This window comes from Manis pentadactyla, chromosome 2 (assembly GCF_030020395.1).
Source record: "Manis pentadactyla isolate mManPen7 chromosome 2, mManPen7.hap1, whole genome shotgun sequence".
NCBI classification, from domain to species: domain Eukaryota; kingdom Metazoa; phylum Chordata; class Mammalia; order Pholidota; family Manidae; genus Manis; species Manis pentadactyla.
This window is the reverse complement of record NC_080020.1, coordinates 3,922,840-3,935,680: the sequence shown is the minus strand read 5'-3', so window position 1 is coordinate 3,935,680 and position 12,841 is coordinate 3,922,840. Positions and strand designations below refer to the sequence as shown.

The following is a 12,841-nucleotide window of genomic DNA, read 5'->3' as shown; positions in this document are numbered from 1 at the left end:
GCAATCTTGAGCAGTTTCACTACTAGAATATTCTGACTTACTTTTCAACAATCCCAGGTACATCACAGAACTCTCACCGGCAGCACCATCCCGTGGCCTGGTGTACAGCCCTTCGGCTCTTGTCCCCCATGCCCAGCTGCACGGCACCCCAGGACTTTCGGCCCTCTTCAGCTTGGCCCTGCGCATCCCCTACATCTACAATTCACACTGCCCTTGAGGGAAAAGCGTGAAGTAAACCCACATCTACTTGGGCAAGATGCTCAAATGGAAAGTGGGACTCCATGTCACCATTTACATTCGGTGAGTTCAGACAGGGGTTTTATTTATTATTACAGCATCACTGGGGGTTCTTTTAATTTCTAACAAATTCTGCCAGCATAGTAAGATGAGTGCTTCTGTATTTGGTGTGGGTAGGGCTGCTGTTTATGAGCATGGGATATCTTGGTGGGTTAGCTAGGCTTGTTTTTTTCTTCTTTCTCTATTTCTATTCTTTTGTTCTTTTTGAATATCTTGGCTTAGTAGTATCTTCTTAAAAGAGCAGGTAGGTGAGATCAAGATGTAAAATAGAATTTAAAGGCCAGGAAGGTGATGTGAAAAGTCTTGAACCAGCTAAATAACTATATGTGACTTATTTAAAGTAGTTCTTTCCACTGATACAGAGGCCCTCAGTCCTGGTTTCACGTTATAATCACCTGGGAGCTTTAAGAATTTCTGAAGCCCAGAGGCCAGTGCTGGGCAATCAAGTCAGAATCTCTAGGGGAAAACGCAGGCATTGTACCATGTGCTAAACTGATCTTCATGCTAGAGACTTCTTTGGGCCTGTTTCCTCATTGGTAAAATCAGGACAATAATTGGAGGTAAAACAGAGATTCACAGATTCAAGTATTGAGACGGATCATCATCCTAGTATCAGGAGAATAACACGGGATAAGGAAGGTCGGCACTTGAAAATAAAAATGCAATAATAGTAATATATTTGCAGTATTGCGGTGATGATAATTCAATTCTGACTGCAAATAAGAAAAAGGGTTTGGAAATGTTAATTAAGCTTGTGAACTTATCACTAACCTACACTACATTTCCTACCAAAAAGTGTCATTTTGGGGGTAAAATGACCCAACCATCTCCCCAATCCCTGGGATGATCAAGATATATTATTGCCTATGCTAGTCTCATATTTTATGTTCCTAAACCATACGGTTTTCCACTAGATGAGTAATAAGGTAAGTAAACTTAGGACAATTTCTGTGGATATTTTGTGCTACATTAAAGGAAATAGCTTAAAGGAAATACCTGTGATATTGAAGAATGCAACAGGTAATTTTTTTTTTTTTCAGTTAGGGGATTTTCCTCCTTCATCAAGCTCCTCCTACACCAACACTGATCACAATTTGCATTTCATCAGCACACAGCAATGGAAGGGAGAGCTGCTGCCCCTCCCACAGCAGCTCTCCCAATATTTATCAAGTACCCACAGGATACCAGTGCTTGAGATGGTCCTTTCAGGTGATATTAAAAATACCCGGCAGATCCCCTCTATCCTTTTAACAACCTGAGAGGTCGATTGTTCTACCTCCATTTCACAGACAGAAAAACAGGTTCCAAGGAGGGAAATGACAGTCCCGAGGGGGAACTGGTGTCCCTTCCTCCCACAGACACCTGGCTGCGCACTGACGCTGCCTCTGTTTGGCACAGTCCCCTGAGAGGCCTCGCCTGTGACGCTTCTGGTACCAGAGCAGAGGCCCAGGGCACCAAGGAGGGCAGCAGGATTCACACCCAGAGGGTATGAACACGTAAGCGTAGGGGAGGCTCCTGCAGTAAGATTAGAACAAGTGACTTCTGACTACAGTTTTCCTATTGCCCTCACATTCCATTCTCTGTTCCACAAGAGGCTGCCTCTGCAATGCCAAGCGCGCCAGGGGAAAATGTCACTCTATTAATAACAACAGAGAAAATTGGGACAAACGAGAGCACATGAAGAATTTCTGAGGACTTCCTTAGGGCTCACGGAATTATTATTACTTTCCACCTTTGGGTAGCAGGCATGCTCTGTGGTGACGGGACAGAACCGTTATCACCAAATGTGAAATGTCCTGTGAAACAGACCTCCTTTCAAATTCCTAATTTATTTATTTTGATCACTTGGTGGCCCATTTGTGGCATTTGGAGACCTCCATAAAGACTAAATGCTGTTGTGAAAGCTTATACATATATATATTTTTTCATTTCTTATGTTGAGACAAAGAAAATAATCTCTTTCCTGATTTAGTTACTACATAAATATCATTTCAAAAGTTAAGCAATCACTTTATATACTAAGTTTTGATAAGTTTTCTTACTAAAACCAGTCTTTTTTTCCCCCTTAGAATCTAAGGTCTGTTACAATTATATAAAGGGTATTTTTTTGCTGTTATAAACATCCTAGATAATGCCTTAAATGTTATCCTTGCTTTTGGGAAATGTTTTTAGGGAATCTGAGAGGGAAACCGAAATGACATCAGAAGGCCAAGTTCCAGAGGGAGCTATGGAAACTGATTATCAGCAAAGTGGGACCATGTGTACAAATGTGTACAAAGCAGGTAGAGAAGGCAGAAAGGTACTGCTGAGACATGCATGTGCTGCCCTAGGAAAATGAGCAACCTTGTTTTTTTTCACAGGTAATAGCCAAAAGTCTTCCTAATTTAGTTTCTTTACCCCCCGTGAGCTGGGATGTATTGCTGCAGGGACATTGGGCTTGGAAGCAGGCGAGGGATCACACCGTTTCCAGTAGCAGTCCAGCCCCCTTCCACACAGGAATTTGCTCACACTCAGAGTTACAGCAAATAGCCATGTGCTGCGGGAGCCGCTTCTGCTGGACATCTTCCCAGCCTCCTTCAGGATGGAGTGCTGGCATCTCCTCCTCCAGGAAGCCTTCCGTGGCACCCTCCCCACAGACGCCGGCGGGCGTGACCCTTGTCCCCTGATGTGACTGCCTGGTTGTATCAGACAGAGCTCCCTGCGGGGTGGGCCCGGTCGGCAGGCTTCTGATGAAAATGTATTTAAAAATCTAACACGGCAATCTGTAACCTCTGAATCTCTTTCCTCCACGGCTCTTTCTGAGCCTTCAAAGGCCACGTCTCAAGTTCAGATTTTCCAGTTCATTCTGTGTGGTCACATTCTCAGCATTTCTGGTGCTAACATGCAATTTGACAATTTGTGGACCATGGGCTTTTAATCAGCATGTAGGCCAGTCAGAATCAACCGCTGGCACCAAGGAAGCCTGCAGCTGCCCTGTGCCTCTTGCTCCCAGAACGTCCAAGCGGAAGGCGCACGACCTACGTAAGCGGGAAGGTGGCTACGTGTATGAACGGTCATCACAGTGGTGACGTCCCTACCTGCTCTCCTGCGCTATCCAGTGCTTTCAGGTGTACCAAAGGGTGGGTAGGTACAGTGCGGTGTGTAGGACGTTAAAGCGAGCGGGCTTGGGGCGACGACACCTGGAAACCCTGGCTCTGTCGCAAACTCACTGCTTCGAGCAAGTCACCCGCCAGAGCCTCAGGTCCATCGTCTGTGAAATGGGTACAATAATACCCACCACACATTTTAACAAGATCCCCAGGTGACTGGCGAGCACACCCAGGTTTGGGAAATGCTGCACAGGAGCCCCGTGAGGCTTCTGCAGAGTATTCTTGGTAGAAATGATGCAAAGCAGTACTGACTCAGAACATCTGCTCCATCTCACTGATGTGTTCGGCCCTAATCTGGACCACAGCATGTAGGCTGCGGGGTAGGGCGGGGGGGGGCGGCGGGGACCCGGGGCGCCTTTCCAGTAGAAGGCGGCCCCATCTGAATCAAATGAAATGCTCTGTGCAGGGGACCGTGAGAGTGCCCGTCAGCACAGACCCGTCCGTCAGAGGCCCTTGGGACAGGACCGAGAGCCAGAGCTGTTCTGGCACATTTGCCGGGGGAGAAACATGCACAAACACAGCACTTTAAAGAGGAGGCAATGTCACTACGAAACCTGCAGTTTTAAAAAGGAGTATTAGGAGAAAATACGAGGAAAGAAGCCACTTACATTAACCCAGGGGTGCTCCAGGACCTGCACGGCGGAAAATCGCTGATCGACATCCACCAGCAGCATCATGGTGATGAGTTCCTGTAAATCAAACAGTTGGTTCCATTTACCTAAGTTTTAAGGTAGAAATCTGGGCGTTTTCAAATGCCGAAGTTCTCTTTTAGTTTGAAAAAACTAAATGTTAAATATACCAGTTCAACTTGCCCACTAGCCACCTGACACCTTAAGTTAAAGGAAAAGGTGAATATTTGGAATTATAAACATACACCTCACAGTTGAGAGAAAAAAACATAAGATGAAATTAACATGGATGTCAATTTCATTAAAATATTTTTAGTGGAAGAGACATATCACACAGATCAAAGAATGAATCTGCCTTTTTTTTTGGTCTAGGGTTTTGCACTTGAAAGACAGATTTCTAAGTGAGTTCACTATAGAAATACAGAATCACAGTTTGAAACATGATAATTAAATATTTTCACTTTGGCAGCTGAAAGGAAAAACATGTTTTTTTTTTCCTCCTTACTGCAAGATGGCAGATTTAGGTTTCAAAGAAATGGAGGGAAGATAGAACTGTCAACAGCTAGTTGGTAAAATAGAAATGGTTGTTTAGTAGTCAAAGAAGTCTAAGGAAATCTGTTACAACTGTTTCCCAAATTTCCAGATCAATCAATACAAAGAAAATGGAACTACTGAGAGATAAATGTTTGAGTGGTTCTGAAATTAAAAAGACTTCTCTGTGAATTCAAAGTGATATAGGCCAGGAGAGCACAGCTTGGGTTTTAGTAAGGGGTTTGTTGGGCGCTGTCCTGCTCTGGGTTTAGAGGTCCCTGTGTAACGCAACGGCTGGGGAAGTATCCCCTGGTCCCTTGGGCTCAGGCTGTGAGGACAGCCCTGTGATGGGGAGTATTCATCTGCACAGAGGTACAGATTCTACCATGGCTTCTCCATTCACCTCCAAACTTGGCCAGGACTGACTATGACGACTACTTTGTGCACCCCTTTGCCGGGCACCACGGGCTGGAGGAGACAGTCCTGTCTGTAATGACCTGGGGCCCTCATGATGTGGAGGGACGCCACTGAGAAGTGGCGGTTCCTGGAGACATGGCTCATTGGCGAGAACCCCTTCAACCGCATCCCAGGCCACCTTGGTGCCTTCCCTCTGACACCTCTCTCAGTTTCCCACATTTTTCCAGCCCAGAGGTAGATTCCTGGACAGATGGAGAAAGCGGGCGACTTGGCCCCGATGTGCGTCACTCTACGGGAAGTGGCCGGGCCTAAGGGGTCAGCTTTTACGCTGAGCTCATACTCAAGATGCAGCAAAAGGCAGGTCAGATACATGAAGCGTCAAAAGATAATTATTTCTCAGCACCAGTATTTCAAAAATTTAAGACAATGCTTGGAGACTTAAGTTTAAGGGATGAATTAGAAAGTTTCCTTATCTCAAGGTCTATGATGTCTCATTGTAAGATTTTTACAGCCTTCTTAGAGGTTGATCTTTTAGTTTGGTGGGACAAAAACCATATGCCTTGCTCTCCTGTGCCTCTAAATCCTGGCTGTCATTCAAGGGCCAAGTTAAATCAGCTCCCCCCCACCACGATGTCTTTCTTGATCATTTCAAACCGTGTCGAGTTCCCTCCACTCTGATTGGTTCATGGTTTCACTCAGTCATTTATTCATTCATTCACTTAATACATGTTGAGAACCAGTTATTTTCTGGTCACCGTGTGGGCAGCACCGATGATTCAGCAATGAACAAAACAGACAAAAAATCTGGAACTTGTGTTCTAGTGGGGAAATAAACTGCATGGATGAGATGTGTTCAGCTAATCTACACTTATCCACCCAGACAGGGAGTTAGGTATAGAAGGACAGTTAGATGGTAGAAGAGATGGACACAGGGGTGTGAGTGCTCTGAAGAGAAAGAAAGTATATTAGGAAGACATGGTGAGCCAGGTAGGGTTTTAGAGCTGTAACTGGAAACAGGGTGGCCTGGGAACGCTTCACTGAGAAGAGGACGTTCACTCAAGACCTGCGAGAGTCGAAGCGATGATCTATGTAGAGATTGAGGGTGGGCTCCAGCTGGGGGTGGGTGGGGCTGACCAAGAGGCCACAGTGGGGTACCCGGAGGGCCAGCAGGGAGACAGGAAGCACTGGGATGGCTATGAACGGACGACCCGAGGCCTGCGAAGTCTTGCGAAACCCAGCAAGTGCAACTAAAATGTGGACAGCGATCACATGTGCGATATCATCAGTCTCTCTGCACACAGTGAGTCAGCCTCGATAACTCCATCAAGACACAAGGAGGAGGAAGGCACCGGACACCTACCTTCGCAGAATCAGAAACATTATCCCAGTATGGAGAAGGGAAGTCCACTTGCCCCATCAAAATCTGATCAAAAAGCACCTCCTGGTCATCTCCACTTCTGTTTCGATGAACATAGACAAAAACACGGAAAAATAAAGAAAAAAAAACAGCACTAAAATGTCCACTGGGGGGATGCCTCTTCCTTCTCATGCACTGGAGCCCTTCCTTCCCCCTCAAATGTGTAAAATATGTGTTTTCTAAGCAATTCAAAATGTCAATATGGAACTGTTTTGGTAAATTAAGAAAGAATGAGTTTTTAAATTATATGAGGAAGATTTATGGAAGGCATATAAATAAGCATGCACCACATGAAAAAAAAAATAACCGGCATCGCAAGTCAAGTTCTTATTATGCCCTTTTCCTGCTGCAGGATTCTTCCCGCAAGGAGGCCAAACGGGCCACTCGGAAAAGAGAGAAATGCCTTGTCGGTGCTGAACCAGAGACCGCTTGCCCTTACCCACGGAACGGAGGGAAACCGCACAGCAGGATGTACGTGATGACACCGGCGGCCCAGATGTCCACCTTGAGGCCGTATCTGGAAAAGCAAGTGACGTCAGAGTTTGCAAAGTCAGAGCAGGACAAACGACGGGGCGTGGCGAAAGAGACGGCTCTTCCCTTCTGAGTCCCAAACCAAACCAAACCCCAAATCCCCACAACACGCACCCAACCGAAACCCACCAGCTCAACAGAACTCAGGGGAAGAATAATTTTAAGAACAAGAGATGCTCTAAAGCACGTGAATAAAAATCAAAGTAATGCATGCGTAGGCTCATACCCAAACAGCAGTAAGGGAAGGGTTTCAGCCAAAAAGGTTTCTTATGGTCATATCAATGTTAAGGTAATAAAAAGCATCCTTGAGACAAACTCCCTAATGTTTTGGAATAATGATCACACATAGGCCATTTTCCAATGTATAAAGCACTGGCATACATTACCTTATTCTGTTTTCCCAACTATTCTCTTAAGTTGTACGGGGTAAGTATTACTGCCTACTTTGCAGAAGAGAACACTGAGGTTCAGAGGGGTAAATAATTTTGCTCAAGGTCACCCAGTTAGTCAGTGGCAGAGCTGGGTTCCAACTAAGGCCTTCAAGCCCATCCGAACCCCCTTCCTATCCCACAGCAGCCCTCCCAGCAGGGGCCAGAGCTCTCACTGGGGAACACGTAGCTATGCTTGAGGCAGGCCCCCGAGGGAGGTCAGGTGTGGCTGCAAGTCCCCATCATCTCACATCAGGGATTTCCCTACTGGGCCCCCTTCTGTACACAGCCTTTCTGGTCTATGGTACAAACAGAAAAACTACCCCCAAAAGGTCCCAGCGGAGGACTGTGAGGCCGTCAGGCGTGGCTTGGGGCTGCTAATGGGAGGAAAAAGCAGGACTGTCTCCGCTTGCTGTCCCACATTTCCCCATCCTTCTGCCTAAGGGTACTGCTTCAGGACCCTGCCTGTGACCCTTGGGAAGAAATAGGGCTCTTTAGGGAAAAAGCCATTTTACTCACACAGACCTGAGTTCAAATCCTGACTCAGCTGCTGTCGAGTCATAAGCTTACATGACATTCAACCGTCAGAGCCTGAGATTATTCATGTACAAAATGGGAATCATGACCTCCAACGGAAGAATGGGGCCGGGTACAGGGTAGGTCCTTAGTAATCATTAGGCTACCCAGCCTTCTCCCCCAGTTCTAGAGATTTTCATTCATCTGATACTGCTGCACACAGAAACCAAAGAATTTCCCGTGGTTCCGATGCCTAAGGGTGTTTGCACTTCACAGATAATCTAGGGAGCGCCAAGAGAATCCAAAAGGGACCGGGGCTGGAGAAGGACACCTGAGGGAAATAACCACAGGGACTGTAGACACCGCACAGCCGTGTCTGTTTCTTTTATCTCCAAAAGCAAGTTAATTACCATCTCTGTATGTTTCTGTTAGTGCGAACGTTTTTTACTCTGGGGTTAATAACTGCTGTTCTACCTTTAACAAAGGCCAAATGGAAGCCTTAAACAAGATTGTGGTAATTGGCAACTTGACTGGGAAAACAGAGAAAATAGCTTGCACTTTAAAGTTAAAAAAAAAAAAAAAAGAGTGAAAGAAATCTGGTAGCTAATTCTGTCCGGATGGGGCAGAGCAGCATTATTTTGCCTCTTCTTGAAGCAGACTAGTTCGTTTGCAAGCCCAGCTCACACGAGAAACATTTACCCAGTCTCTGCAATGATTTCTGGAGCCACGTATGTCGGGGTGCCACAGACTGTATACAGGGGTCCGTCTACAATGGTGGCCAGTCCAAAGTCACCCAGCTTCAGGGATTTGCTGCCATCCTGGTGTTCGTACACCTGGAGTCAACATAAAAAGTGAAATCGCCTTACAACCAAACCACAAAAGATCTTTCCTAAAGAAACGAGAGGCCCTGGGCTTCAGATTAAAAGTGCTTATCATAAAGTCAAAAGATATCAGGCGATTATGCAAGGGTCTACATGCACAATTATCTTTCTTTAGATTATTACAGAATTAGAAACACGGTGAACAACCAGCAAATGGAAATGCATTAGATAAATTATGCTACATTCATACAATGGGGTGCTACATGACTGTTAAATGGTCACGTGGGTTTATGCTTTTTGAAATGAATTATGCTTCGGAAGCAAGGACAGCAGATTTCAGACTGGTTTACATAAAATGTCTATTATAGAAAAAAATCTATGAAGAAAAATGTGAGAACAGTGTTGGCTTAACTGTCTCTGGGAGGTAGGATTATGGAAGATTTTTTTCCTTTTGTTTATCTGTATTTCATGTTTTCTACAATTAAAATTGGATTGTAGGACACAGTGAAATATAGACAATGTCTAGTGTAGTATCTCCAATTTAGGAAAATAATTACCCCTTCATTTTAATATTTGAAAAGGTTTAAAATGTGGTTCTTTAGTATATATTAAGACATATACTACACATATATTAAAATAATAGACTGCACATAATCAAATATGTGTATTTTAATATATACATACTACAAAAATACTACACATATATTAAAATACTTAATTTTCAGTGCCCCACATTTCCAACAAAATCTATTTACATCTTGTTATTAATAATTGAAAGGGATATTAACATTTCATTTCACCTGTGATAATTTGGAAAGATTTATCAGGTGCAGAATCAGCCTTCTGTCCAGGTTTCCTTATTAAGGTAGTAAAAGTCTCTAGTCATTCACCCAACAAATCAAGAAACGGATGCATGTGGCCATAGATAAGTATTCATACTGTTTAATTCCAGTCCATGATCAAACCCAATGGATTTGCTCTAAAAAGCATCCCAAACAACTTCTACTATTTCAAAGAAAAGATCAAAGGGCATTCTGAATCCTAATTCAGGGCCCTGCACTGAACTAGATAAGACAGAGAAAAGCAAAGTACGGCAAAAGGCTAGTAGTATTCCCAGCAGAGACGGTCCCCAGGCGATGCCTTAAAGAAATGGTGAGGTGTTCCAGGTACAGGCAAATAATTCATTTAGCAAGATGAAGCCTGCATGCTCTGTCACTGCTCTGTGATTGCCTATACCTGCTAAAGCAATTTGAACCTCTTGCACAACAAGGCACACCTCCACACATCAGGAGCGCCACTCCTGGTCACACACCGTGTCTGTCTTTCTTTGAAAAAACGGATGAACTTCTCACTTCTCTGCAGCATAAAGTGCCGATGTTCGGCCAGATAAGTTGCAGTATCGGCAATGATGATTTGGGCCTAACGTTTTGGCAAAGGCCGTCAGATACTTCTCTCTGGAGAAACCTGTGTCTTTTCTGGGCAGAAAATACTCAAACTCAGAACACAGAGCTCTCTCCCTAAGGTGACTGTGATCAACTTTGGGTGGCTCTCAGGCAGGCATTCAGAGGCTTGTGGGGTCGCCTACAAAGGGTTGTCAGGGCAAAGATCGCCATACGTCCCTCACAGATGTGGCTCAGGCCAGCTGTCATCTGGGACGGACACTGTCCTACCTGCCTTAGTAACCGTCTGTTCAGCCGCCTGCTCAGCATGAACAAAGTTGAGTCAGAGCTGCAAAATACAACTGTCCCCAGCCTAAATGTTCTCAGGCAAAAGAAATCTCTCAATTGCAGTCTTAGGCGTCAGCCACTCTGCTCACGCAGATGACAGGCAAATGTTTTTCATGAAAGGAAATCTGAGATGGAAACTTCAGGTAGATCATTTAGTTTATTTCCCTGAGCAGAATTGTTTACTTCCTTAATCCCATTTTGTTACCAATAACCTTTCCAAAACACAGAATAACCTCTCATTTTGATGTTCTGTGAGGTCCAAAAATTCTTGGTGCCTGCTTTGTGAGGTCGTGTGGATTTCATTTTACATGACTCCATTTGACCAGGAATTCTGTGGCTTTCTTCTAAACATACGACCTACAATCACCTAACTTGATGCAGAGGTTGGACAAAACCAGATGTCGGCAGACCCAATCATAAGTCACATTTTGGTTCTGAATATGACCATGTACATGAGCAAAGGTTTTATTTTTGAGCATTTACCTTTTAATAGGAATTCCATCTCATGTACACACATGTGCCAATTATATTTAATACAGCTGAGCAATAAAGTTCAACTAAGAAAAAAAGCACTTAAAAAGACCTTACCTAAAATAAAGAAAATGAGGATAACCTAAAATAATGCTTTTTTAAATACACTGACACCATTTAAATAAAATACATAGAATCTATCATTTTAATGTTCTTTTCATCTCTTTAATTACTTCTACAAGGTCCCCTATTTGTGCTGTGAAAACCATATAATAATTTTCTTGAACATTTTTGTGATGTTTATGAGAGACAATAAGAGCTTAGAGACACAGCCTACACCATGTAACTGAAAACATTTCTAGACACAAGAACACTAGAAATGCCTCAGCAAAATGTTTTTGCAGGTGAATAAATGTCCAGGTCTCTAGTTTGGAATTCTGCTTTAACTTACTGTCAGGCAGGGCAGGAAACAAGGTTTATTTGAGTTTTTCTCTGTCAACACTTTGGAAGGATACAGAAAAATATACGCCAGCATTTCCTCTCCTCTGGTGGGGGTGTGCCTTTCCGAAGCGTACACCGAGCCCACATCACTTGTGGCCTCACACTAGCGCCCACTGCAACCGGCGCTATGCTCAGATACAGAAGGGCATGAGAGAGGCCATTTAAAAATGTAATTAAAACTCTGTTAAAATCACAGATTGCTAAATGCATCTGTTTCAAACACACGCGCGCTTGCGCACACGTGCACACATCCTTGCAAAAGCATCTCCCCAAAGTATTTTCCTAAATGGCAGCTATAAATCCACTTCAAACTAAGTTTTTAATTAAAAGTTAGGACTCGGAAAAGCTTCTAACAAGTTCACGTTTCAAATGCTGAATCAGTGGCGTAAGCCACTCTCTGAATCGATTCTGACTTCGTTCCTCTGCGGGTCTCCTCACCTGACCATCTTTCAGAAAGGATATTAGGAGGCTGTAAGTACAGCCTGATTCAGCAAGGGGCATCCTGGCAGAAGAACTTCTTACTGTAACTGTATTTTAAAGCTTCCATAAAACACGACCCACACATGAGGTGGGAGGACGTTAACTGTCAATCAAAGAGCATTCACAACATGAGATATAATTTAATGTTCATCCCAGGCCCTTTAAATACTATAGATGTTCCCCCACACTTTAAACACTGAGGGGCTATTAAAGAGACGGGGATTAGTGCAAATTACCAGTATGTAGTGCTTTCACTGTTTTAACTGAGCAATAAAACTGTGTAATTGTACAACACTAATTGAATGCAGCTACACGTAATTGTGGCCTGCCATATGTACCCTATTACCATAAAGACTGTCAGTATTTTGTAAGCTATCCTGTGATCACTGCAGATGGCTACAGTCAGAGAAGTTGTTCTCTAGGGTTTATTATATGGCTATAAAGACATCCCAGGATTTGACAGAGTAAATGTGCTAAATGGCAACAATTATGAAAAAGTTTCCAATTAAAAGCTGAAGGCATGTTCTTTCACAGAGTGAAAGGTCAGGTATTAGGTTTCTGGCATGCTGGCATTGTGCATGACATTTTTCTTCTTTAAAGATGAATTTTAGTTTTGTTTCTTTTTCATTTATTTGGGGTTTTTGCAGTAGCTATAATTGCTGAACAGTAGATGCTTAGGCATATGCCTGATTTCCCTTGGATGAGAAATTGAGACTGTTTGGAAAAGTTATTTGAAAAAATGAAGATTTAATATATAGTCATAAAATGCAGCTGGTGGCCATAAAATAATATGAAAACTCACAGATAACCTGAACCCAGTCACGTGGTTTCTGAGATTCCCATAATAGAGAACTAATATAACAGATGTGTCAGAACAAACATAATTTTTAATGTTGCTATGAATTTAAGAATAACTGTGTTAAAAT

At 43.6% G+C, this 12,841-nt stretch overlaps 1 protein-coding gene across 4 annotated transcripts in view; it reads right to left on the bottom strand.

The window, feature by feature from the left end:
• Positions 1-12,841, bottom strand: part of DCLK1 (doublecortin like kinase 1) — a 291,499-nt gene that overhangs the window by 28,286 nt on the left and 250,372 nt on the right. For all 4 annotated transcript variants that reach the window (XM_036904979.2, XM_036904978.2, XM_036904983.2 and 1 more), the window contains 4 exons: positions 8,615-8,748; positions 6,880-6,957; positions 6,384-6,480; positions 4,055-4,135 (listed from right to left, as the gene is read on the bottom strand). In XM_036904979.2, the coding sequence (XP_036760874.1) occupies positions 4,055-4,135; positions 6,384-6,480; positions 6,880-6,957; positions 8,615-8,748 (390 nt within the window). The remainder of the gene's footprint in view (positions 1-4,054; positions 4,136-6,383; positions 6,481-6,879; positions 6,958-8,614; positions 8,749-12,841) is intronic.